This window comes from Corylus avellana, chromosome ca1 (assembly GCF_901000735.1).
Source record: "Corylus avellana chromosome ca1, CavTom2PMs-1.0".
In the NCBI taxonomy this organism is placed as follows: Eukaryota; Viridiplantae; Streptophyta; class Magnoliopsida; order Fagales; family Betulaceae; genus Corylus; species Corylus avellana.
In genome coordinates this window covers 29223394-29250140 of record NC_081541.1, presented here as the reverse complement: position 1 = coordinate 29250140, position 26747 = coordinate 29223394, and the positions used below count along the sequence as shown (strand labels likewise).

General features: G+C 35.4%; 4 protein-coding genes across 5 annotated transcripts; 1 reads left to right on the top strand and 3 right to left on the bottom strand.

Annotated features, from left to right (window-relative positions):
• Positions 1–7191: 7191 nt before the first annotated feature.
• On the bottom strand, positions 7192–10527 carry LOC132169292 (exopolygalacturonase-like). The gene is made up of 6 exons (XM_059580352.1): positions 10303–10527; positions 9077–9217; positions 8791–8967; positions 7854–8143; positions 7530–7758; positions 7192–7437 (listed from the first exon to the last, which is right to left on the bottom strand). The coding sequence occupies exons 1-6, from the start codon at positions 10525–10527 to the stop codon at positions 7210–7212; spliced, it is 1290 nt and encodes a 429-aa protein (XP_059436335.1). The 3' UTR covers positions 7192–7209.
• Positions 10528–11689: 1162 nt separating this feature from the next.
• On the bottom strand, positions 11690–13607 carry LOC132165132 (uncharacterized). Its single transcript, XM_059575630.1, has 2 exons — positions 13151–13607; positions 11690–12106 (listed from the first exon to the last, which is right to left on the bottom strand). The coding sequence occupies exons 1-2, from the start codon at positions 13328–13330 to the stop codon at positions 11933–11935; spliced, it is 354 nt and encodes a 117-aa protein (XP_059431613.1). The 5' UTR covers positions 13331–13607; the 3' UTR covers positions 11690–11932.
• Positions 13608–14475: 868 nt separating this feature from the next.
• LOC132188061 (pentatricopeptide repeat-containing protein At2g03880, mitochondrial) lies at positions 14476–16772 on the top strand. The gene has a single exon (XM_059602474.1). It carries the CDS (start codon positions 14550–14552, stop codon positions 16470–16472), a length of 1923 nt encoding a protein of 640 aa, XP_059458457.1. The 5' UTR covers positions 14476–14549; the 3' UTR covers positions 16473–16772.
• Positions 16773–16832: 60 nt separating this feature from the next.
• On the bottom strand, positions 16833–21594 carry LOC132188072 (uncharacterized). Of its 2 annotated transcripts, none has more exons than XM_059602485.1 (5): positions 20952–21594; positions 20604–20866; positions 18982–19119; positions 18030–18278; positions 16833–17190 (listed from the first exon to the last, which is right to left on the bottom strand). In XM_059602485.1, the coding sequence occupies exons 1-5, from the start codon at positions 21538–21540 to the stop codon at positions 17077–17079; spliced, it is 1353 nt and encodes a 450-aa protein (XP_059458468.1). In that variant the 5' UTR covers positions 21541–21594; the 3' UTR covers positions 16833–17076. The 2 variants fall into 2 exon arrangements, with proteins under 2 accessions (XP_059458468.1, XP_059458475.1); XM_059602492.1 differs by having other exon boundaries at positions 18030–18269.
• Positions 21595–26747: the final 5153 nt, after the last annotated feature.

Below are 26747 nucleotides of genomic sequence, written 5' to 3'. Positions count from 1 at the left end.
GGCGGCGAGGACACACTTCCAGGTTTGCACTTTTTGCCCCCAACAGTAAAATTTATTTATTGATTATGCAGTTAATGCTACTCATGCGAGGATTAGTAATTTTTTATAAAACTCGTAAATTTGATACGAACTTAACATAAAAATTAGTATATTAAAGTGGAGAGATCTAATTACTTTAATTAAATTAATTAGATTATGATTGATTTATATAATATTATTTTTATGTTTCGACATGATTTGAATTCGATACCCGATATTTAGGCTGACAATTGTTGACACAAGACGCGAACCTAATACAAAATTTAGCGAGTTAGAGTTGAAGGGTTTAACTCGTTTAATTAAATTGATTGAGTTATGATTAATCTATATAGTTTTGTATTTTATACCTAAACATGTTAAAATGACTTGACATCCATACTCATACTATTGTTTTACAATTATTTTATAACTTTTAATAGCGGTGACATTCACTTTTTTTTTTTTTTTTTTTTTGTAATCACATACTCACACATGTTAAAAGTGTCAAAATTGGAGAGTGGTTTTTTTTTTTTTTCCTTTTCTTTTTAAGGTTTTTCCTTATTTTTTTACTAGTGTATTATATAGTATCAATATATAGTTCGTGTACATTAACACATGACAATTGACATTTTAGTGACTGCATGATAAGTGCTACATGAATTACCACTTTAATTAAAGTTGTAACATCCTTAACTAACAACACTCTAAATTGATATCAAACAATGTCATATGTAGTTAAATAAATGAAAAAATAAATAAATATTTACATATTATATATAATATAAAAATTTAATAGTTTTAGGAGCTATTCCCATGCCGTAGCTACATAAATAAAATACATATATATATATATATATATATATATATATATATATATATAAGAATACCGATTTCTGTCCTTCATGTTGTATATGACCTGGGCCTCCACGATGAATGTTATGGGCTTATGGGCCATCTTGCAAATTTTAAAGAAAATTTGCAAGAGAAGGGGGGGGGGCGCCATCGCCCCTTTCCCAAATCTCTCTCTCTTTGATGTACGGTTTGATATTAAGCCAACATAAACTCTCTTAATTTTTCTCTCTTGTGCGGACATATAAAAAAAATAAAATTCTCTTAATCAAGAAATTTTTATTTTTTATGCTTGAATTGAATATGTACTTGCAAGAATTTCAAATTGTAATTGGGTATTAATTATATTTACAGGTTGATATATATATACACACATGATGTATATATGTATTTTTTTTTTTCTTTTTATTTGTACGATGTATGTATGCTTTTTCTTTGATAAAATTTGCAAGTTCAGAACTAAGATAGTAAATTGTGTAGATTTTTCGTGGGAAAAAGATAAAATGTTGGGATAAATACATTTTAGATCATCCCTATAAACCTGGTATAAGGTTTTGGCAAATAGCTCGATTAATCACTTTCTATGGTAAGCCAAAAAAAAATAAAATAAAAAGATTGGTCCATATTGTCAAAAAAATAAAACTAAAGGAATTCGTTAACATGACATGTCAACACCAATAAAATAGTGACATGTGTCCAATTTGCTTAGTCACCGCAAAAGTAATATGTTAGACTCGACAGATCACCAATATATATAAAAAAATAAAAAATAAAAACCTTTGATTTCACGTTAGCTTCCTCTCTCCACGTCAGCAAGGTAAATTAAAACAATAAATAGTAAGGTAAAAAATGGTGATTTTTTTGGCTTACCTTAAAAAGAGTTATTAATCACATTTTAAAAGTTAAAACTTAATAGACTTATTTTATCAAAACCTTTAACTATAAGGATATAAAATGCATTTATCTCTAAAACTTTTGTATTTAGCTATCAATATATAAATATGAAACTATGGTATTGTGCTGCTTTGATAAGAATATATAGGCTATAGCACAACCCTCTCTAAAAATACTTACATAGAGAAAAACGCTGCGACACACGAAGCTTGTATTTCGACCCGAAGCCTCGCGATATTGAGAACTTCTGCCAAAATATTTCTGATTTTGGCCTTTTGGAACATATGTAAATGATGGAATTGCTTTCTTTGCAAATGTGTCCGATGGATGGAGACTGTTCTTAGCATTTGTAATACCAGGCAAACGAATAGCCATTTTTCCCCAGAAAGATGGAGAGAAGTTGACAAATGAAAAGGGTGAAGAAAGTACAGGGTTTGATAGTTGAGGGTGTGAGAGAACCTGCCTTTGCTTTTCACTCATATGTGTGTATATATATATATATATATTAGTGATTGAAAGTGAAATGAGGAGTGAGTGGTGAGGTGTGACAGGTGCCCTCCAGTTCATCGTCAAGAACATGGTAGATGATTGAGAATTTATTTATTTATTTATTTATTTTATTTTTTTGGAGGTATACAAATATAGGGAAGGGTTATACAGAAATTCTTCCCACATTATTGGTATCAAAGCTCAAATGATTGAGAGTTTATTAATCACCTAATGAACTCAATTATTAGGATTAAATATATTTAGGATAAAGTTTTTCTTCAAATTAGATTCATTCAACTCAATCTATAAAAATGACATGTGTCATTTTTTTTTTTTTTAATATGAATTATATTTGATAAATCAATCAAAGAGGCAAAGCAGATTGCTCCCTCAAAAGAACATCACAAATACATTCCGAATTTTTCTCCATCCAAACTTTATCTATGACACCCTCTTTAGCCATAGTGGCCTTTGTGGGCTACTGTATTAGCGTCTCTACTAGCATGAATACATTTCCATCTACACACAGATTGAAGAACTCCCTTGCTGTCAGCCACAATGTGTCCGAATCTAGTACCACTAGGTTCTGTTGTAGATATCTCCTTCACTACTAGCATCGCGTCTCCCTCCATGATAAGATCTTGGATACCCAATTCTTGGCAAAAAACTGCAGCATGAAGAGCTCTTCATTTAAACATGTGAGATGCACATGTTTTTTAATAGTAGAGATAAAGTTAGAATAAATAATATTAAAAACTCATGTACATCTTGCATGTTATTAAAAAAATGGACACATGTCATTTTTACAAACATGCCAAGTTTAAGAAAGTTCCTCCAACCTAGTTTAGAGAAAAATTATGTCCATATATTTAAGCTCTTAAATTATTAGTCGTTTTTAAAAAAGTATAAATGTGACATTTGAATACATCAAACTATCGTTTTATTGCAATTAAGTCACTTTAATTTCTATAATTTCTATCATTCTTTCAAAAATACTCCTATTTTTTAAAAAAATAATAATAATAATTAAATACTAAAATACATATAGTAAGGTTCGATTGTCTATAATTTACATAAAAAATTTTTATTTTTTATTTTAAGAAAATAAGGATATTTTTTTAAAGAATGATAGAAAAGTGGCTTCACTGTAATAAAATTGTAGTTTGATTTTAATTTTTATTTTTGACATGTCCACATAAGGGAAGGAGGAGGGAGGATTCGAACTAGTGACTTCTGTTTTATTAAGCGTGATCTACAACCGATTGAGCTATCCCTTAGGGACTAGTTTGATGTATTTAAGTGTCACACATGTTAAGATTTTTAAAAATAACTGATAATTTAGGAGGGCAGCTTAAGTATATTTAATCCTAATTATTATTAATGAAACCCATTAGCCTAATTAATTAACCTGCCCAGGCGGCTGAATCAAAACTTCCAGACTGTTCCAGATCGACTTCTTTAGAAAAGGGTTATTATTACTAGAGAAATCGGTAAAAGATCCTTTTCCATACTTTGTCAAGGCTTTTCAGTTGTTAATTGGCTTTGATAGTCTGGCCAAGATTCGAATCAGGGAATAACATGTGGTTGATACCAATACCAAGATCAGGGTCCTCTTGATTTTGTTTTGTTTCTCGAGTCTTTATTTTGTTTTGTTTCTCGAGTCTTCCTCGTATTAGGTAGATATTATTATTTTATTTTTATTTTTTTTAAAAAAAGTGGTATTTATTTCTCTCACTTGATTTTTAAAAAATAATATACACTTAGGATTAGGATGATAAAATACGAATAATGCTAAAAGAAATATTCATATCCTCTATGTGTCATCTAAAAATTGATGTCTCTTAAAATTACCATTAAATTTATTGTGATATATTACTATTGAATTTTGCTCTAGTTGTACTTTTAAGAACTACGTACAACAAATGCCCTATATGCTATTCACTTCCCTATGTTTAGAAAAAATTTAAAAAAAACCACTCACATCAGATTCCTTACATTTAACCAACCCTCAAGGATTGCTACAATCTTTTCCAATGTATAGGGAACCAAAAGTGGTTCCCTATACATTATTTTATTATAAACATTTCTCTTTTATCTCTCATCTTTCATCTTTTTGTCTTTAATTGGGGATTGTGTTAAAATTTGGTGAAAAAAGTGAGGGTATGTAGGGAACTTATATTTTGTAAAGAAATAACATTTTAATGCTATAAAGAAATGTAAGGGAAGCTATTGTAAAATATCTTTTCATAGGGCAGCAAAAATCAGTTTTTTGCCCTAAACTTAAGGAAAATCAAAGGGAAGCTGCTAGTGCTCTTACAATGAATAGCAATGTTCAAATATAAAATGTTTCTCACAATCCCTCTCTCTCTTCCAAATGAAAATATAACTAAAAAAATTGAGAAATAATATTTAAAATCAAGTAGAGAATATGTTAGGAAGTCAAAAAAAAAAAACAATAGCTAAAATAGGGAGTTCACTTTCTAATGTATTATGTGATGTAAAAGTTTTAAATAACTGATAAAATATTTACGATATAACAACATATACATCATTATATCTATAAAATTCATATAAAATATATTAGAAATCCAAATTAAATAAAGAAACAAATAAATACAATCAAATCATATATATGTATGTATATGGTTAATCACTTTTTTACTACTAGTGGTATGCCCATTATCAAATTGGCTATCTCAATTTTAAAGATATTGTGGGAGGTACTTATATAAACCCAATAAATGAAGATGGTCATTCTGTCCATAAATTTAATAGTGATCTACATCAACGTCCTTCAAAACGTAACACTATCCCAAACATCACATCACAGAGCGTATTCAACGTCACTGACATGTAATTAACATATGTGAAATTTTACAAGAATTTAAGTGACAAGAGTTACAAAAAGTAACAAGATGGTTGTTAATGTATAAGTAAAAGAGACGTGTAACATTTATATTATTTCTTTATAAATAGTTTGTATACAATAAATAATCAAAGAAAGGTGTAGCAAAAAAAGACTTTAACTTATAGCTCTAGGTAATAAACCAAACTACCTTAATTCTCATTTATCTTTCTCTTTCTTATATGCCATATTGAGCACAAGTTCAAACCACCACAAAAGCAATCATTTTACAAAAGCTTTAGTTTAAAAAATAAAAAATCGGAAAAATTATAGTTTACCCCCCTAAATTGACAGTGTTTTTCAATTTTCGAACACTAAAGTTTTAATTTTTGCAATCCACCCTCCCAAAGTTCCAAATTTTTGTAATTTGATCAATTGTATCTAAAACTTCCCATATTACCCCTATTTTATATATATATAAATTGGGTTGGCTATGGCCATCTGGCCATTTTTGCACCAAAAATTTTTTTTTTTGACATAAAAAAAAAAAAAAAAAGGGGCAATATGGTAATTTTGAGATAATATTGGTCGAATTTAAAAAAAATTGAAACTTTGTGGGAGTGAATTGCAAAAATTGAAACTTTGATGTTCGAATTAAAAAATGTTGTCAACTTTAGGGCGGTAAACTATAATTTTTCCCAAAAAAAAAAAAAAATCAATAAGACAAAACTCTTTCCCTCCCTTTGTCTTTTTCTCTCTTATAGATTTCCATTATTGGAATGAATCTCTGAGACAGGAACCCTGTAGCTTAGCGTACGTAGCCGTGTTTTAGTACTCTCTGTCTCCCTCTCTCTTCCTCGTGTCTTTTTTCAATTGCTACCAAACAGTCAAACTTTACTTTTAAAATTACATTAAAAAAAAAAAAAATATTGGCTTGTATTTCGTTGTCTATTTCTTATAAACATACACAATATCTTGTTCACAGGCAATGTGAGACTATTCTTCAATATCATCCCTCACGTACAGGCCAATATTTTTTCTGGTCCTTGTCAGGGAATAAGTAGTATGAGTCACATTCAACATGTGGTAAGCTCTGATACTATGAAGAAATTTGTGGGCCTAACTCATTTCATAAAACTAGTTCGATAAGAGAGGGTTACACATTCCTTATAAACATGCCCAAGATCTTGTCCACAGGCAATGTGAGATTATTCCTCAATATTTCCCTCGAAGCCACCTTCATTTCTTTTTGCAATATTTCAATTTTCTCCCATTTTCTCTCTTGGTGCATCTCCATCATATCTTCAAATGCTTCATTTAGCTATTAGGAACTATTCTACTTCTCAAGCAAATATTTTAAAATAAAATTTTGGTTATAGGAAATTTTCAAATATAAAAGTTTACCTAATGCCTTTTTTATTCTTTTTTCCCTTTCTTCTCTCTTTCTCCCTCTCCATCAACTTAGTTTGTATTGAAAAGATAATACCTAAAATAGCTAGTATGCTGTAGATGCTCTTACACTCATTTCTTGGTCTTGTCTCTTCCTTATATTTTCGTAACATGTATTAGATTTGTATTGTAGAAGAGGCAAATGATCAAAATTCAATAACGATGATGATTTCAAATTTTATGGCAAGTCGTCTATTTGAGAACAAATGCTTATTTTGGAAAGTCTTAACTATGAAATACTTTTTAAATACAATAAATTACTATTCTTGGAAAGTCCCCAAAATGAGAAAACACTATTTTAAGGTGGCGAATATGCGAATTATGAAAATGAAAAACCCTCGCCCTAAAACAAAAAGACAAACGAGGTTTTATGCAATATCCATGAAACATGAATATATTCCAACATTTTCATTTAAAAGTGTAAGATCCTACAAGATCGAGTAATGTTATAAGTCTTTCTAGAATCATTCCAAATGTGATGTGACATTTAAAATCACCAATAGATCAAAAGTCAATAAATCACATTTCAAATTCAACAGTGATTTTAAAAGTTACATCACATTTGTGATGATTCTAAGAAGACTCTACGAAAACTTATAGCATTACTCTACAAGATCATACAGCATTGGAGCAAGTTATAGCATGAATCCCATGTAACATAGAAACTAAGTACAGGGCGGAGGGATTTGGGTGCCAATGTATTTAGCTTTAACATTTTTGCAAGTGGAAGTGGCATGTTTCTCCCCTGATGACAGGTCCAAGTGAACATCTTCAAGGTAAATATTCTGGCATGGCATCCCTTTGCTGCATTCCAATGCCACTGCTACCTTCGACGATGAGGTCCCTCTAATGTTCTTAAAATATATGTCACTGATCTTCACTCCAGATGGTGCCTGCAATTTGTTACCAATGAGATTTTCATCAGCAGCTAGAAACCAAAACCATTGCTGCAAAATTTCCTCTACTAAAAAAAAAAAAAAAATACCATTGAAGTGCAAGAGGAGAATGGACAATATGCTTGATCTATTATAATGGGATTGGTCACATTATTCATGACAATGTTCTCAAATGTCATGTTGGTGGCGGCACTTCTTCCTGGAGAGTTGGCCCATGTCTTGATCCTAATGCCATTTGAGGTGCCTGTCATTGTACAATCTCTGACCACAAGTCCGCTTACATCTCCCTCGTTCCGATATCTTCCCAAACTTCCGACGCTATCGTATGCAAGATATATAATCGATAGATTAAAAGATGAATGTCTGTGAGTAAACATAAGGTTAAAAACATTGGAGATTTGATTTCAGGGTACCTAATGCCGTGACCGGGTCCACAGATAACGCTTGAGATAGTGACTTGAGAATTTCCTTGCCCGATTGAGATGCAGTCATCACCTGTACCTATGTGTGCTCCAGAAAAATAGACACTAGAGCTTCGCTCAATGTGGATGCCATCAGTGTTAGGACTGTTTGCTGGGGCTGAAATGTTGATGTTATTGCCTTTGAAGTTCTTGCACCCCACAAGAGCCATGTGAAAGAACTTGCTATTCAGCGAAGTTATGCCTCTGACAACTGTCTTATTCATGGCCATGAATTTCAAATTCTGTAAGCAGAAAATGTTTTGCTAATTAACTTTCTTGTTTCACTGTCTCAGCTACCTATACACTGAAGTGCCAGGACAATCATTACATCATGCTTTTCTCAAGTCTTCCAGGCTAATCTGGCCCAAAGCACAGATTTAACAGAAAAATCAGTCAAATATTCCAGAAATAAAGCTAGGGCTGCATCATAGAAGTATTTTAGGCTCCACTGTCAAATTTTTTTTTCCATTTTTTGAATGTTCCTACTGTAAATCCTGGCCTTAGGTCATGCATGGTCGATCTGTTGCTCTAACCTTCCTCCCACTTGCCAAATGTACTTTATCTCTCAAAAAACCAGCATGCTCCCTCCCCACTTTTTTTAGGTGAAGCCTACAGAGAAGGATTTTGTTGAAAGCTATATAACTGTATCTAAGAGTAATACTATTTAATAGATTGTTATACAACTGCTATACGATGTGACAGTGAAAATCAGTTCTTGAATTAGTACTTATAAAAAAAAAAAAAAAAAAAAAGGAATGTCTAATTTTTACTACCACGTCATCTCAATTGTATGACAGTTATATAACGGTCTACTAAATAGCATTACTCTTATATGCAATATGTTAACTATAGGAATGAAATGACAAAGGGTATAAGCTTTGAAACCTACAGTTGGAAGAAGTATGCATTTGGAATGAGTGGGGCAGTTATTGGAAGGCCAGGCTTTGGCACCTTGGCCATCAAAGGTCCCACCTCCGGTCAAGGTTAGCCCATCCACCCATCTAAATTCAATCCAACCAGCACTGAATCCATACTTTGACAAGTCTGTTGTAGCCTTCAAATAACCCTGTGAATTCCTCAAATTTAATCATAGATAGATGACTTGATCAAACTTGATGGTAAGGTATACAAATGGTAATAGAACAAAAATTGAAAAGATTAAGTCAGAATCCTGCCTTCAGATAAAAAGTCAGAGATGATACATTATTGCATGGGCCTGCAAACTTGATGGGGCCAATCAAGTATGTCCCTTTTGGTATCAGAAGATGTACTGAACCTGAGGACTTACATGCCTCCTTCCATGCTGCTCTGAAGGCCTGGAATGACAAATATCAGTTGTTAATTCCAACAAGGTAAATATGTACATTATACACATATGCTTAACCTATCCATCTATTTCATGCCATCAATCTATAAACGAGCTACAGTCATTCTAGGTAACCATTAGTCAAAGATGAGGTGATTTCCGAAAATATATACAAACGAGAAAGTAGAAACTCTAAAAAAGGGAGGAACCCCTTATAAGTTCTTAATATCAGAGGGAAGAGTGAAAGCCAAGTCAGAAAGAAGTTTTTTCATAGAGTTTCAGATGTAATGAGCCAGCAACTCCGGCTGCTTTTACGACCATGCACAGCACAGAGGTCGCATAAATACGCGCAACATACAACTGAGTTTTCTAGAAAAACTCTGCAGTAATTGAACGGAATAGATGATCTCCAAATTTCTTATTGGACCATGGTAGGAGAAAGGGGAAGGAAAACTGAAAAATGAACAAATAGTAGGAAAAAAAAGTTTCAAACGAAAACCAAGATATGATATCTTGGTGAAACTCTTAAGAAGCGATTTGGGATCAGAAAATGATGGCCTCATGCTATTGTGGACGAAGGCGTGGAATGTATGACTTCTTTTGTCTGTATCAGCCAATTTAGAACATTTTGAAAGTTGCAGCCATTAATTAAAGGAGGGAATTTGATTCAAAGTACAAACAAAATCTGTATTATATAAAATTCGCAGAAGCTGAAGCTTGTCTTTCATTCATAAGGAGCACAAAATTACTGAATTCTTCCTAGTGTAACTTTAATAAAAATTAGAAAGGGTAATTTTAGGAGACTTAAACTCGGCAAGCCAAAATGAATCCGAAGAAGAAAAGGATAGCAAAGTCACAACGATTGTAGCTTCATTTGCTTCCACTCCTGAGGACAGTAGTTGTGCTTTTGAACTCCATTAACTTTCCTAAGTTGTTCTAGCACAAAGGTAAAAAGATTAAAGACTTAAAGATGGAGAGGATGGAGTTTGGTATTATTCTACCTCTGATCATAAAGCAAAAAACGAAAAGGAAAACAACGTTGTTCACAAAGAATAAACTAATTAACTTGTTTCAAAGAGAGAGAGGAAAACAAACCCTAGTATCGTCAGTCTGGCCATCTGCTCGAGCCCCAAAGCTCATGACATCAAATAAACCAGATCTCCTTCCTTTGTGATGTAAAAGGCTGCTTTTCTGCGATTCAATGCCTTGCAAACCTGAAATTGCTGCTACTTTTGTCCCTCTCCCGCTGCCAAAAACACCATTGAAACAAAAGATGGAAACAACCAAAAGCAATCTGCTACCAAAGTCATGAGGGCTCATGTTACTGTTTTACAAATATTTTTCCAGATTGTTAGTTCTGACAGTGGTTATGTTTGCTCTAGATTCATCGAGGGTCTGTGACTTTCAGCAATAACAGTGCATTGGGTAGGGTTATTTTGAACATTTTTTTGAGTATGTCGAAAAGGGCGGGCTTTTAGAGTCAACAGTAACTGTCGTTAACTCCCTTCTCCACCCATTTTCTATAGTAGAAAACGTCGTGGGCATTCTTTTAATATTGGGTGGCATCTCCTTATTGGGTTTCTCGCACTCCTTCACCTTCAGATGTCACTCCAGAATATCTCGATACCTCTCCCTCTTTTTCCCGAGAAAATGGAAAGGAACAGGGAGAATTTGCCACTCGAGGTTTTTCACCATTGCCCATTGGCCACCTTTTCTGTTGCACGTTTTTCATGTGTCCACAAATCTCAAAGATGTTCAGGTGCGCCATGGATCAGGCATACATGATCCCCATGCACAGCGGATCGTGGGGCAGTTCTACAGGAAGTGGGTTGTGTCGAGCCCTCAAAACATGGCAACTTTCTGGTTCCAGAACAATCTCCGGGCTCCCATTTTTGGAGTCTCAACACTTCGTCTCCCTCCCAATAGAGCAACCTAATACACAGGCTATTTCCTTCGCATCTATCAAAAAAGAAATAATTTGTATGCATCGGAACCTCACTAAGGCAATTCCCTCGGTCCGGAATCTCTTATTTTATAAGGGTAAAATTGTTCCAAAAAAAAAGTAAAATGACAATTTTACTCTTATGAAATAATGGACCGGCATTTAAACTCCTTCGATCCCGCCCCTAAGACGTAAATCCCAAATACACATCCTTACCAACCGAATTCTTAGTGCGGAATCAAATTTAGGATGTCCAAGTTTACGGCTCATCTCAAGCCCGCCGTTTGACCACTAGGTGGCACCAGATGGCTATAAAAAACATTGAGGTGTGAAAGTAACTCTATATTTGTTACCAGAAAAAGGGAGTTCACCCTTCCAAAAAAAGAAAGAAAGAGGGAGTTCATATGGGCGACTACTTGAGATTAAAATATCTCACTTGGATATGGTACTGCCATATCCTAGTTCAAGAGCAACAAATCATACTAATTTCTCAGTCATGCATATCAATTCTATCATCTTATGGCAGTATGGATAATCATATAAAAATCTCAAAACCTATCTTCTACATTGAATTAAATAATAGGCCCGTAGGCATGGTCAATTCACATTACACTGAGATAACTACATGTACATAATTGAAGCATCCTAAAGGAATGAAGTTTCTTGACTAGAAAATTGGCTTCAAAGCAAGTTCAGATTCCAGAAGAAGAAAAGAAGTACCACCCAACCATGGATTTGCATCTTTAAATCGTTTTTTTCTCTTCCACCCCTCCATGTAAAGCCTCATTTCTTTGCCTTTGCAAACCTGAGGCATCGATACTTTTCACCGCTTACAGTGATTTCAAGAGCTCCATCTTGATTGTCTTGATTTGATGCAGTTCCCATTAGGACACTTTTCTCCTTCTCAAGATTTTCTTTCTCCATCTTAAGCCTTGCTTCTTGTCGGGCAATCTCTGCCTGGAAGACAAAATAATGTCTGAGACTCTAGAACATAAAACAGTCAAGCACTGATCTACTTTTCACATATTAAACCATGTTCACATATATGAAGACATGTAAACCAACAACATAAATTTTCCTGCAAAGCTCCAAGCTTATTTCCATTTGTTTAACATGCAACACCTTTTTAACTCTAGAACAAGCATGCCATTCTATAAAAACACAAGTGATTAATAGGCTGGTCGGCAAATGTATTGAAGAAGTTAGTCGTGATTAGATCAGAGTTCAGGCCTTTCCAGGTATGTAGAAAATCAAAAGTATCATTGAATTTCCAAGACAGGTGTAAACCAGCAGCCTGAGGAGGTCTTATGGGAGAAATCTGGACAGCCCGTTAAGAAACATATACAACTTCAAACACAAAATACTCAAACTATTTTCACCTTTACGTTACATCACAACTAAAAAGCAAACCCACACTTTAAAAAGTTTTATGAAACGAGCCCATAATGTTGATAACATTTAACACAAACAAAAAGCTTGTGCAGCTGACAACAAAAAAATGAACTACTACCTTATGGTCACATGGACACCACTCAAGTTTCTCATCATGGTTTTTCAGAACAGCAATACGCTGCGTGCACTGGATACATTGATGAGAAACTTATACTCAAACCATTTATAAAGACAATTAATGTGAAAGCCTCTCATCATGGTTTATATATATATATATATATATATATATATATATATATATAAAAGAACAGCGTCAATCCTAGCATGAAGTGGGACATTACAAGTAAGCTTCTGATAATTCGCTTTTCAAGCTATAACTAAATATCAAAGACATTTTATATGATGGTATTCTTCCTTAGGTGAGAGAAATAATGATTTTTGCGAAAAACCTATTATCGATTCCACCAAAAATAGACCTCAAGGAAGTTGAAAAGTCCACACCCAATATGAATATCAGTCTCTATCTCAACCCAATACAATTGGAAAGGAAATCAAACCATAGCATACAAATTTTAGCGATTTGAATGAACGGGAAAATGATAGAATTACCTCGCGACGAGAGAGCTCGGCCTTCCAAGCGGCTTCGCGCTCGGCAACTTCGCGTTCGCGCTCCTGGATGTAGCTCTGCATCTCCCTCTCCTTCATGATCCTGTCCTGAATATCCGCGTCCAGCGCTTCCTTCAGCTCCTGCACGAACCTATCCACCACCGCCTTTATTCTCAAAGACATATCCCTCTCTCTCTCTTCTTTCCCTCCTAAGCTACGGAATCAGCTTAGCCGGGTAGCTCTGCTCTTCAATTCAATCGGAGAAAAAGCTGTTTTTGGGTATTGTGAGCCATAATAGATGGGTTTTGTTAGACTCTGTAAAATTTGAGAGAGCCGAGAGAGAGAGAGAGAGAGAGAGAGAGAGCAAAATGGTTAAAGGGGTGGCTTCCTTCTCTTCTCCTCAAGCATCAATTTTTACAAAGCGACCGATGAGGAAGGAAGGAATGCGGGCAGACTGAGAGAGTGAATGTGGACCTTTTGTTTCGATCATTGGACTTGGGCCTTTGCACCCCCAACCCCCCCCCCCCCCCCCATCCCACACACATCTCAGCCCACGTCATGTCTCTCTCTCCATTTTCATATAACGACTCTTAATCATAACATACTAATTTCGTGTTGAATTTTTGTCGAATTGGGTCGTATCAAAAATTCAAAGTTTTAAATGTTGCATGTCGGGTTCAGATCATGTCGTGTTGTGTTGAGGCATCAATATATCTTAACTCGACCCGTTTAATTAAACGGGTAAAACCCTTTAACTCTAATTTATTAATTTAGTGTAAAAAATTGATAGCCTTACAACTCTCTCTATCTCTCTCCACAATAAACTTTTCTCTTAAATTAAATAATTAAGATTTTATCATTTAAATATTTATCATATTTATGTCTAATAGTTATCATTTTCGATATTTATTATATTTACTTACATTTTAAAAACTAATGTTACATACTCTGAATTATTTTAATTTGAAACTAAAAATTGAGATTTAATAAATTATACATAATAGATCAAGAATTTGGGTCTCAACTTATATGCGCGAAATTTGAAGTGGATGTGAATGTCATCAATACGGTGCGTTTCACATATACTAGCATTCAGCGAGCCTATCAATTTTTAAAATATTTTATTACTTTAATAATTAATTTCAAATTAAATAATTGAAATTTTATTATACAAGTAAGTACTTATCAATGTTTTATTATATTTATAAAATATTAATAAATATTAATATGACATAATTCTAATAATTATATTTATAGGTAATAGATCAAGAATCCTCTCTTACTTGAGTCCCACCTTCCACAAGCGTAATTTGAAGTGGATGTGGGCGTCAATGCGGTGCGTTTCACATGAAATCTGCGAGTGTATTTTCTTTCGTTTCAATATGCTTGGTAGTTTGAAGTCATGAAAGCAATTTCGAAGCTTAAGAGCATAAAATCGTCGCCTACGCTTTCGCTGTCACGTCCTCACTCTCTCGCACCCATTGGGTCGTGGAATCTGCCAGCCTCCTCGTCGTCTCTGCTCGATGACTTCACTAACTTCTGCTATCGGAGAGACCTCCCGAGAGCCATGAAGGCCATGGACGCTATGCAAAGAAACGGCATCTGGGCCGACTCTATCACCTACTCGGAGCTCATCAAGTGCTGCTTGGCTCGCGGCGCTGTCGAAGAAGGAAAGCTCGTTCATAACCACGTTTTTGCACATGGGAACGAGCCCAAAACCTTTTTGATCAACATTTTCCTCAGTATGTACGTCAAATTTAACCTCTTGGATGAAGCACAGGCACTGTTCGACCAAATGCCTGAAAGGAACGTTGTTTCGTGGACGACCATGATTTCAGCTTACACTAATGCTAAGCTCAATGACAAGGCCCTGGAGTTCTTGATAATGATGCTTAGACAAGGTGTCGTGCCTAATATGTTCACTTTCTCTTCGGTTTTGAGAGCCTGTGATGGGCTATCGAATCTCAGACAGCTTCATTCTAGGATAATTAAAGCTGGGTTGGAATATGATGTCTTTGTTCGGAGCGCTCTTATAGATATTTATTCGAAATTGGGCGAGTTGCAAGCGGCACTAGGTGTTTTCAATGAGGTGGTGAGTGGAGATTCAGTTGTTTGGAATTCTATCATAGGGGGCCTTGCTCAAAACAGTGATGGTGATGAAGCTTTGAATCTATATAAGAGCATGAAAATTTCTGGTTTTCCACCTGATCAATCGACACTAACGAGTGTGTTAAGAGCCTGCACTGGGTTAGCGCTTCTAGAATTGGGCAGGCAGGTCCATGTTCATGTATTGAAGTTTGATCGAGATCTAATCCTTAATAATGCACTTCTGGATATGTATTGCAAGTGCGGCAGTATGGACGACGCAAACTTTGTTTTTACTAGGATGTTGGAGAAGGATGTAATCTCTTGGAGCACCATGATTGCAGGGTTAGCCCAAAACGGTTTCAGCAGAGAAGCTTTAAAATTGTTTCAATCCATGAAAGATTCTGGTGCAAAACCGAACCATATTACGATTCTTGGGGTTCTCTTTGCCTGTAGCCATGCCGGGCTTGTAGAAGACGGCTGGTACTACTTTCAATCGATGAAGAAACTTTTTGGGATCAATCCAGGAAGAGAGCATTATGGTTGCATTATTGACTTGCTTGGAAGGGCTGGGAAGCTTGATCAGGCAATCAAGTTAATTCATCAAATGGAATGTGAACCCGATGCTGTGACATGGAGAACTTTGCTTGGTGCATGCAGGGTTCACCGGAACGTGGATCTAGCTATACATGCTGCCAAACAAATTCTGAAACTGGATCCTGAAGATGCAGGAACCTATATACTGTTATCTAATATATATGCAAATTCTCAAAGGTGGGATGATGTTACAGAAGTCAGGAGGACCATGAAAGCTAGAGGAATCAGAAAAGAACCAGGGTGTAGCTGGATTGAAGTCAGCAAAAAGATACATGCTTTTATTTTAGGAGATAACTCGCATCCACAAACAGATGAGATCAACAAGCAGCTGAACCAGTTGATTCATAGATTGATGGGAGTGGGTTATGTCCCAGACACGAATTTTGTCTTGCAAGATCTTGAGGGTGAGCAGAGGGAAGACTCACTTCGATACCACAGTGAGAAACTGGCAATTGTCTTTGGTATGATGAGCTTGTCAAGGGAGAAGACGATCAGGATCAAGAAAAACATTAGGATTTGCGGAGACTGTCATATTTTCGCAAAACTCATAACGAAGATCGAACAACGAACTATAGTGATTAGAGATCCCATTCGGTACCATCATTTTCTAGATGGAGTATGCTCTTGTGGGGATTATTGGTAGAAGACGACGAAGAGTGCGTAAGCTCATGCTACTTGCATTTGCCAAGTATCAATAGAAGCAATGAAAGAAACCAGAAAAATGCTGAACTCTCAGGCAAACTAGAGAACGAGACAGTCAAAAGCTGTAAAATGACCTTGGATCTTAAAATTGAGAGGCAATAAACAGCACAAAGATACGATCATTAGACTGTGATAACAAGCAATTAGATGTACAACAATTAATTTGGTTAATTGAGTGTAGAATGATTTGTTTCAAGGTGCATATGTTGTTCAATCAATGAAAAGAATGCTAAATGCGGTTTTGCTCCATTTATCAAACATTCAGCAAGTAATGCTATCAATCAGTCTTTTGGAGCATACATAGTAGTCAAACGTCCTACTGCCCTGCTTATTATTATTATTATTATTTTGACATGTTCGCATAAGGGGAGGGGTAGAGATTTGAACTAGTGACCTTCACTTTATAAAGCGTAGACGCCAACCAATTGAGCTACCTTTTGGGGACTGTTGCCCTGCTTATTGATACATCACTATTATACAATAATGAGACTGAAACTGATATCAGGCACGTTTGACTTGAGATTGAGAGTATCGGCCCTGCTCCCTTATAACTCATCTCTGGAGCCCTCCTTTCTTGTATGTTCAACATAAGATGCATAAGCTTTGATTATTGACACATAGACATCAATTCCTTTCAAGTACTCATCTTGGTTTAGAAACTGCAACAGGATGGAAAATGCGATAGTCATCAGTTGCATGTTGAAAGATTAAGGAACCAAGCTTAAATATGTAATCTAGGTTAGTGATAAGAAAAGCTCATAAGCATGATGCGCTTGGCTTCTGATTTGGTTCAAAACTAAACAAACAACTCTCGAACATTCAGAAATTGTGATGCAGCAAGCATTACAATTGTTGCTGGAACTGAAACCAGTCCTTGGCAGGTCAAAAGTCATACAGAAAAGAATTAATTAAATAAAACCAATCTCTGATGTCCAATTAATAAATGAGTCAAAGAGTGAAAATCCAGGGAAATCTTATTCGTCTTCCTTGATAAAGAGTGTAATTGATGTGTCTGATATCTTTTGAGTATCTAAAAAGAGAGGAGTCTGATCTCCAGAGTTGTTCTTTAAGTCTAGAGATCACGAGGCTGTTCCTAGAATATTAAGTCTGCTTTGAGCTTCTGTATAAAAAGGCTGACACCCCATTCCTTAGAGGGTGTCTATTGAGTAAGAACCTGGCTGTATCATTGGACAGCAAGCTCTTATATCAAGAGTTGGAACCTCTTTTCATTGTTCTCTCAATTTCTGCCAATACATTAGATTTCTTTTGTCACTGGTGTTGAGAGTTTGTTGGGTTTTCTGATAAAACTTTAAATCTGCAGCCTGGGGCCAACATCAACTTGACTTAGTTCAGATTATGCAGCCTCACATGTGGATTGCTCACACACACAAAACAATGTTCATATGATCTCACAATAGATTTTAACTCATGGCCCATGTAAACATGCGGTAAACAGTATATATTCATAACCAACAAGCATGTTGAATAAGACAGTCACCTCATTATGATCATGGAGGAGAATAGGAGTGTTTGCCATAGGAGAGAAGCCGATTGCTGGCAAGCCAAGTTCGCGGTAGTAGCGAGCATCTGTTGCGGCGGGAAAGATTTCTGGCTTACCAAGTTTGCCATTAGCTTTTCTGACAGCTTCATTTAGTAAGGTCCACCAGGGGTTAGAACTGTCAGTCGCGGTGAGCATTGGCTTCCCAAACTTATCACGCACAGAAGCCTTCTGCTTAAACTGCCCAAGCTACAAACAATTAGAGAAAGTGACAACAGGGAGAAATAATCATACCACAGCAACAACAATAAAGGAACATTTTTTGTCCCCAAAGAGAACCCAGATTCCTAAAGTGTTGACCCTCTGTTATCATGTTGATCTCAATAGGACCATGATTCTGCTCTGAACAAATGAAGTAAAAGAACTTCCCACAATCATGATAGTCCGTACTTCCAGACACAATCCTTTCAACAAATGTAGGCATGTTAAAGTGGACCTGATGGAGCCATCTCTAAACAAATTTTATTCTATACCGCACACATATACAGAATGCAGTTCAACATCTACAGAACAACCAATAAAAAGCACCAGTGACAGCATCAAATTCAAGGCAATGGCTGCATGTGTTCCACCCATATTCCAGGGGTAACTAGAGTGGCCTTGTCCTTGTTTGATTGAAGAATCAAGCATCCACCATGGTCTGAAGATTATCCTCTTTCACAATTCACACCATTTTTGTCTTAAGTAGATTCTACCACATATTGCATGCTAACTATCCCTAATCCTGATTTTACAGAGTACATATCCGCCTTCTACAGTTTTTAAGCACACTCTTAAAAGCTTTGTGGTTTCCCACAATTTTATACAGAAATTTTTGAAGCTTGACAGCAATAACCAAGAAAAGGTCTCTTCCTTGTTATGCTAATACAGTTCAGAAAAAGTGAATCATTACCTCAAATGTCATATTACGTGAAGCAGGTGCCCATTCTTCAGTGATCCGTCTCTCCAGAGATTCTGGATCGGCAGTTGGTGGCACTCGAATATCAAAACCTGCTTGTGCTTCAGATGGCTGCACATTCATGACGAAACCCTGATACACAAGAAGGGAGAAACTTACATCTTTTAAATTGCCAAGAACATATATCATTGTGATAATGGGAAGAGAGTAAGAGATAACAAGTACGTCTAACCACCATTCTTTAATCGGTAACTTATGCATGCTTTCAGTGAGCCTCAATGTTCTTATGGGAGGGAGAAAGCGCTATCTGAGCTAGAGTTCATTGGCCACTATTCTAAACCTTCTACATAAAAGATAGAGTAATGCTACTTAGTAGATACGATTGCCATATAACTACGATAACATGACAGTTAAAATCAGCCTTTAGATCAACACGGACTTGTAAAACAGATAATTAAGGGCCAATTTTTACTACCATGTCGTCCTAGTGTATAGGAGTCTACAAAATAGCATTTCTCAAAAGATAATTCTAACAATAAATTTTGTAAATTTGTGAGATTTAGGTGCTTGTCAAATGAGGATTAAGGGTACATTTGGTAAGCGGAATGACTATTCCTCTAGAAAAAAGTAATAGCTTTTATTAAGAATGAAAGAAGATGGAATAAAATGGCATTGATGTTAAAGTATACATATACTCTTAACACTTGAAATAGCCATTCATATGGCCCATAATGGAAAGACTATTCCTTAAATTCAGGAATAGCTATCCCTCTCAATTATTCCAAGACTAATTCATTCCACCTTCTTTCATTTCCAATAAAATCTATCTATTTTTTTCTAATGGAATAGCTATTCTGCATACCAAACGTAACCTAAGCCTAATGTCTCGAGGCCTAGATCTCATCATGGGCATGTCTTTTCTAAAGCCTCGCACTTATACTTTAAGGTTTTCTTGTAAGAGCATTATTAGCGGTCTCACCAAATTTTACTCATTAAAATAATTAAAAGTACACTTTTCTCTATTTTAACTATTTATTTTAAAAGCATCTCTAACGGCTTTACTATTTTAACAATCTATTTTCACTATTCTATTTAAATATATTTTTTTTAACTACAAAAGGAGGAGAGAGAAACAAAAAAGAAAAAGGGAAACATAAACCTTTTTTTTTATTCATTTGGTGAGTGAATAGTACTCATTATTATTTTTTTTTTTGGGGCAAATTGATGAGGCTAAAAAAAGAAGGTTTCAAGGCTTTTTAACCAAATTGACTTACCAAAATAACCAAAAATAAAAAATAAAAAAGTTTTTGTGGGACTGCAAATAGTGCTCAAAATTGTACTGGTTTTTGTAACACCTCCATAATATATGTCTCCCAACTCACCAATTGTACTGGTCTGTTGGACTTTATAGTTTAGACCTCTAATGATTGGCGTAACTTCCAAGTCACCGAATCCCAGCAAATTTTCTGTCAGGACCTCCCCAAACAGATGGCGAAATCTCCTCTTTGCTGCCAAAATTTGCCAGACAACAAAATTGCAGGATCTCTATACTATACTTAACCTAAAATGACACCCAATCCATCAACAAAAAAGCTCCAAAATTGAGTCTAACTTACAGTTGGAGTCGGCGTGCCCGCCTTCAAGAACACCATATTCACCGAAACAACCTCGCCCTCAGCCTTTAAACCTGCCTTCACCAAATCCAACTGCGAAGCTCGAAACCTCCTCACACTCTCAATGCTTTTCAACAGATTCTCCATGGCAGAATTGTCATACAACCTCGACCCATGGCCTGGCTGCCCAGTAGCCTTAATCACCAGCCACCACGGACCCCTTTCCGCATAAAACGCCCTGTACTTCTCACTAGTCGAAGCCAACCCTGTTCCCAAAATTACTCAAATACCTAAAAACAGAGTGCAACAAATTACCTTAAACAATACTAAATAGTGCTAAAAATCAGTTACCTTCGTCGAGTAAAATGCCCACATTCAGACTCTTGAAAACATCGGAATCCACGAACTTCCCGGCACCATCGTGGCCGCCAATCTCCTCGTCCGGCACAAAGGACAGGTAGACAGAGCGAAGGGGCTGGAACCCAGAAGCCTTCAACTTGCGAATGGCCTCGAGGTACTGGATGCCAACGCACTTCATGTCCTGGGACCCTCTGGCGTAGATGTTGCCGTGCTGGTCGAGGTGGGCACTGAAGGGATGGTGCGACCACTTGTCGTGCTCGGCGGCAACAACGTCGGTGTGGGAGTTGAGAAGGATTGTGGGGAGGCTGGGATCGGAGCCGGGCCATTTGAGGAGGATCAGAGGCTTGCCCTCCACGAACTCCAGGGTCTGCGCCTCAAGCGCGATGGACTTGGCTTGGGAGAGGATGAAATCGGCCGATTCAGCGTACTGGGGGCTCGGCTGGGCTGTGTTGATTTGGAGGTACTCTTGAAATCTTGATATAATTGACGACGACGACGATGATGCTGTTGATGATGATGATGAGAGGAACAATAATAGTAGAGAAATGAAGTAGAGGATAGTTCTGCAACTGAGCTCCATTGGTTCTTTTGCTCTGTTTTCTCTGTTTCAATTAAGGAGGATGAGACGTATGACTTTTTTTTTATTTCTTATTTTTTATGACTTTCTAGGTGATGCTTAAGAACACTATCCGAGAATAAAACTAAAAAAACTGAACATATTTCAAAAAAAAAAAAAAACTTAATTATAAGATTTTACATTTCGAGTAATCGAATTAATTCGATTACTCGAAATGTAAAATCTTATAATTAAGTTTTTTTTTTATTTTTTGAGTAAAGTACACTTAACTCTCTCAAGCTATCAATTATGACAATTTACCCCAAACTACCAAAATAATGATAATGTACTTTTCAATACTAACAAAATGATGAAATTACACCTCTAGAATTTTCAATAAGATAAAAATACCCTTAAAATTTAAAAATAAATAAATAAATTTTAGTATTTTTGTTTTTATTTTAGTAAGGGTAATTTCGTCATTTTGTTAAAATCGAAGATACATTATCATTGTTTTGGTAGTTTAGAGAGTAGATTATCATTGGAGTGGTAGTTTGAAGGGATTAAGTGTTATCTTTTTCTTTTTTCTTTTTTTTCATTCAAGGAAAGGGAAGAGAAAGAGAAGCGTTTAACTATTTAAATATAATGATGGATTTCTTTATGGAATCTCAATCATAAAGAAAAATCGTTGGCTAATAATTTATCGGAACCAAAAATTGAATCAACACATTGTATGGCTTAATCTAAGGAAGGCAATTTACTAATTAAAACCGATCATTTTCAATAAACTATCTAAATTGAAGGATTTAGGTTTAGCTGACAAACAAAAACCAATTATATACTCAAACAGTTGGCTCTTCAAGTGAGTATTAGTCAAATGGTGGCTATTCTTATCCATCTAGCCACATGTCACACATATTACCTACGCCCTCATATATGTCACTAATATTTACTATGATAAACATTTAAATATTATTTAGACATTAAAAAAAGTATTATTTAAACATTATCTTAACATATGGGAGCATTCCTATTGAGCTCTTTATTTTTAAAATTATCACAAAACTCACAAAAAGCGCTATTTAACAAACTTTCAACTCAATGTTAAATTTAACTCATGTCGGCGATGCTCTCCCAATCTAAAGAGCTCAAAAGCGAAAGTCATTTGTTTTTAAATGTTATAGTTAAATACTTTATTAGTACTTAGGTTTATAGATTTTTATTTTTTTTCCACCTAGGGTCAAATTCTATTATAAATAGTACATGACTTATGGGAAAAAACCAACTTAGTACTTCCGTTAGGATTTGTCACACGTGTCATCACATAAAAATGACGTGTCCTAAAAATTAAAAATAATTGAAATAAATAAATAAATAAACCTTCAAAAACAAAATTGAAAAAATCATGGGGTGGTGGCCATCCCATTTTGGCCAATGGGGGTGGCCCGCCACCCCCATTTTGGTCATTGGGGGTGGCTTCAGCCACACCCCCTGCGGCCGGCCTAGGAGTTGCTGAAGCCACTCCATGAATTTTTCAATTTTTTTTTTTTTTGAAAGTTTTGTTTTTTTTATTATTAATTATTTTTTAAGACACGTAGCATTCCTATGTGACGACACGTGGCATTCTGTTAGTTTGGGCAAACAGAACCTAACAGAGGTACTAAGTTGATCCTTCCCGTAAGTCAGTTAACATCTATGATATGATTTGAACCCCAGGTGGGAAAAAATAAAAATCTGTAAACTTAGGTACTAATAAAGTATTTAACCCTAAATATTATTTGGTTCAATTGGCACAAGACATTTTGTTGTTTTCACAATTCTTTTGAATTGAAGAATGGAAAAAATGACTGAAATAAAAAAATACATATGAAATATCTCTTCATGCTTGCAAAGTAGCCTACAACCGTCCTCACTTTTCTAATTTGAGTGAATTTTTGAACTTGTGTTATTTTTTTTCTCCCTAATTTGGAAGGGGCGGAAATTTCTTTTAACCTATTCTAATAAGTGCCAAGTGTCATCTCTCACATGTTTTCTTTAATATTTTAAGAGTCATTTATTGCTATTTCACTAATCTAACAACCTAAACATTAATTTTTAAAAAATCCAAAAGGTTAAAGGCAGTTTGGATAAAATTTGTGTCCATTTGAAAATTACTTCTTAAGAAAAAAAGGGGGTAAACTTTCCTAAACAACGTATTTACATCAACTAAATCTAATAAATTCACACTATTCATGTACTTTGAACAAAAACCAAAATCCTACAACTTTAGCCCTCTCACTTGTAAATTCATTACAACCTCAAATAAATGTATCTTCAAATCTTTCTCTACACCTCTAGTTAAGAAATTTTGTGACCATTGTGGAATAACGTTGTATCAATTAATTTAATACCCGATCTTAATGCTTTTGATTAGTGGATCAACATTCTTTAATATTTTTAAAGATATTACTTTAAAATAATAATTATAATTTTTTTTTAAAAAAAATAATAGAGTATAATATATCGTTTAAAGTGATTTAACCATAAAAAATTAAAAATGTGGAACAAAAATGTCAAAAAAAAATAAGGAGGGAAAAGGAGAGACCTTGGGTTTCCTTGATCCAGCCACTACCTGACACGTACGCCAAAAAGGCACCGCTTTGAAACAAAATAACAAGTAGGCTCAAATTTGCCTCGCTAGATTGCTCTGCTCTTTGTTTCCTTTCTGAGTCCTACGCACCAGAAAATACAAAATCTCCTCCTTCTCCTTCTTCTTCTTCTTCTTCTTCTTCGTCTGCTTCTTCGTCTTCTTCTTCAATGGAGGAAGTTCGGTGTGCAATGGTGGGAGGCCCATTCAAAGTGGAGAAGGCATTAAGACACATGTCAAAGAAGCTTGCGCTGTGGTTCACGCGGACGTTCAAGCCCATCGTGACACACGACGAGCTGGAGCCTATCATGGCCACGCTGGGCTTCGTGGGCCTTCCTCCCTCCAGCAACGTCGCCCTTCCCTGGAAGGAGTACACCTACCCCGCCGGAGGTTCGCAGAGAAACCCCGACGTGCCGCTGCCAAGGCCCAGGCTGCCTTACCCGAGGATCGACGGCCTCCACGTCTACACCTACCGAGCCTTCCTCGACTCCCTCAACTTCTACCTCCACTTGCCAGACATCTCCGATCTCTTCCACATCAGGTACTCCTCTTCCAAATATGAAATATCTAATACGGCAGTCGTACAGCTATTATGTACGACTCCCATCCATTTTGTCCTAAAAAAAAATTAAAAAAAAGCTAAAATATCTTTTCGATTTTATAAATTCTGTGATAATGAATTTTTAAATTTTAAATCAATCAGTATTTTCTTTTCTAAAGTGTGGTTTTTGCCATGCATCTTGCATATTGAATTATATGAGACAATGTTATATAGGTCTCTATTTAAAAAGAGATAATATTAATGAGTAGAAAACAATCAAACTTAGAATAACTAAAAAAAGAGAATAAACCCTAGAAGGAAACATAATATTAGAAAACACAAAATATTCTAATAATAACAAAAGTGATGGTAGGGTTGTATATCACCCTATTTTCCGCCTCTGCATCCGCTCTCAATGGAGGGCGGATTTGAGTAATCATCTATTTGTAACCGCCCACATGTGACGACGAAGGCCGAAGGGGTTCTAAAGGGATTTTAGGAGCAACGAAAAAAGGCACATTCATGACACATCCCACCCCTTATTTTACATATTCATTTTTATTATTCTATTTAAATATTATTTTTCAAGTATTTATTTATTTATCTATTTTACCATAGTAGCTATCTGATTTTACATACGGATTAGTTAAAATAACTTTGAAGTAGCCGGGTTGGGATGTTGTAACATTTGTTTCTCCTTTCCATAGGGGTGTTCAAATGGGGTGGTATTACCGCTCTGCCAACTGCTAACCACTTATAACCACTAACCTCTTTGGTAGGCGGTTCAAAAAAATTGCTAACCGCCTAGGGCGGTTGTAGTTAGCAGTTTTAGGAGTAGGAAAAAGCGGTTAATAACTGTCTTACCAATCGCTAACCACTTGGTAGATGGTTATAAAAACTACTAACCGCCTAGGACGGTTGCGGTTAACAGTTTTAGGAGTAGGGAAAAGCGGTTAATAACCGCTTACCCTTATATATATATATATATATATATATATATATATAATATAACATCCAAAACGACGCCATTTTGCCATTTTGGCCATGTATGATTGTATGTATATGAAATATAATGTGGTATGTGATGTTTTAGGCTAAACCTTATTCAAAAACATTGCCTGATCCAAAAAATAGCATGTTCGTTTCATCTTTTTGGGAACACTTTGGCTAAAAACGTTTGCGGTTATAGCCAATAACTGCTAACCGTAACTGCTTGTGCAGCCCTACTTTTACATTTGAGTTGTCTCTTTTTAAATGTTTTGTGTTTGTCTTTTTTTTTTTTTTTTTGGTAACATGAAATTTGTTATTTTATTTTTAAATTAGTAAGGTAGCTAAGCTCTATTAATGTGATTTTGGAAAGTTTTTTTTTTTTTTTTAATGTTATGATATGATATAAAGGTGAAAATTGTTTTGTAGAAGAGTTTTGCATTTGCCTAAACAATTTTCATATATATATTTTAAAATTTGGAATAGGGGAATGCCATTACATCAAATACATGATCGAAGGAGGAAGTGGCGCGAAATGGCATACGTTGCCTACATATATGTTTTCAGAGATGGAACACTAGATCAAGCGGTGTACAATCTATATCATCACGGCGGTCATAGCAGTACAATAAGGGCAACAACACCCCACCCACCTCCATTGTCTCCTCTTTAAAAGACATTAGTATGAATTATGATTGTTATCGGGGTTGAAAAAAGTACAAGCAAAACGACAATTTTTTTTTTTTTTTTTTAACAGATTTGGGGAAATTGTCTCAAAATTTTCTGAATTTTGCCCTCGATGAAATTTTAATTTTGACAATTAAGTTTTGGCCTTAAGACAAATAACTTCTTCAGTCACATTTCTCATCTTGCTTTTAACGGAAGACTTGTCAACTGTCGTATTGTCTGTTTGTGTTAAGAATATTACTTGTTATTTACTATTAGTCTACTAGGTTTACCTTTTCTTATTCTACTAGGTTTACCTTTCCTTATTCTACTAGGTTTACCTTTCCTTAGTCTATTAGGTTACTAGCCTCTCTATAAATAGAGGTCTCTGTATTCATTATTATTATAAGA

Excerpts from the sequence above, each read along its gene's own strand:
- LOC132169292 (XM_059580352.1), bottom strand. The coding sequence starts at position 10,527 with ATGAGCCCTCATGACTTTGGTAGCAGATTGCTTTTGGTTGTTTCCATC. Across the intron at positions 8,968-9,076 it reads CTCTGACTTTTTATCTGAAG|GGTTATTTGAAGGCTACAAC; the intron begins GCAGGATTCTGA and ends AGGAATTCACAG. Across the intron at positions 7,438-7,529 it reads TCTCCTCTTGCACTTCAATG|GCACCATCTGGAGTGAAGAT; the intron begins GTATTTTTTTTT and ends AACAAATTGCAG.
- LOC132165132 (XM_059575630.1), bottom strand. The coding sequence starts at position 13,330 with ATGTCTTTGAGAATAAAGGCGGTGGTGGATAGGTTCGTGCAGGAGCTG. Across the intron at positions 12,107-13,150 it reads CCGAGCTCTCTCGTCGCGAG|GCAGAGATTGCCCGACAAGA; the intron begins GTAATTCTATCA and ends TTTGTCTTCCAG.
- LOC132188061 (XM_059602474.1), top strand. The coding sequence starts at position 14,550 with ATGAAAGCAATTTCGAAGCTTAAGAGCATAAAATCGTCGCCTACGCTT.
- LOC132188072 (XM_059602485.1), bottom strand. The coding sequence starts at position 21,540 with ATGGAGCTCAGTTGCAGAACTATCCTCTACTTCATTTCTCTACTATTA. Across the intron at positions 20,867-20,951 it reads GGGCATTTTACTCGACGAAG|GGTTGGCTTCGACTAGTGAG; the intron begins GTAACTGATTTT and ends TTTTGGGAACAG. Across the intron at positions 17,191-18,029 it reads TCCTCCATGATCATAATGAG|TTTCTAAACCAAGATGAGTA; the intron begins GTGACTGTCTTA and ends ATCCTGTTGCAG.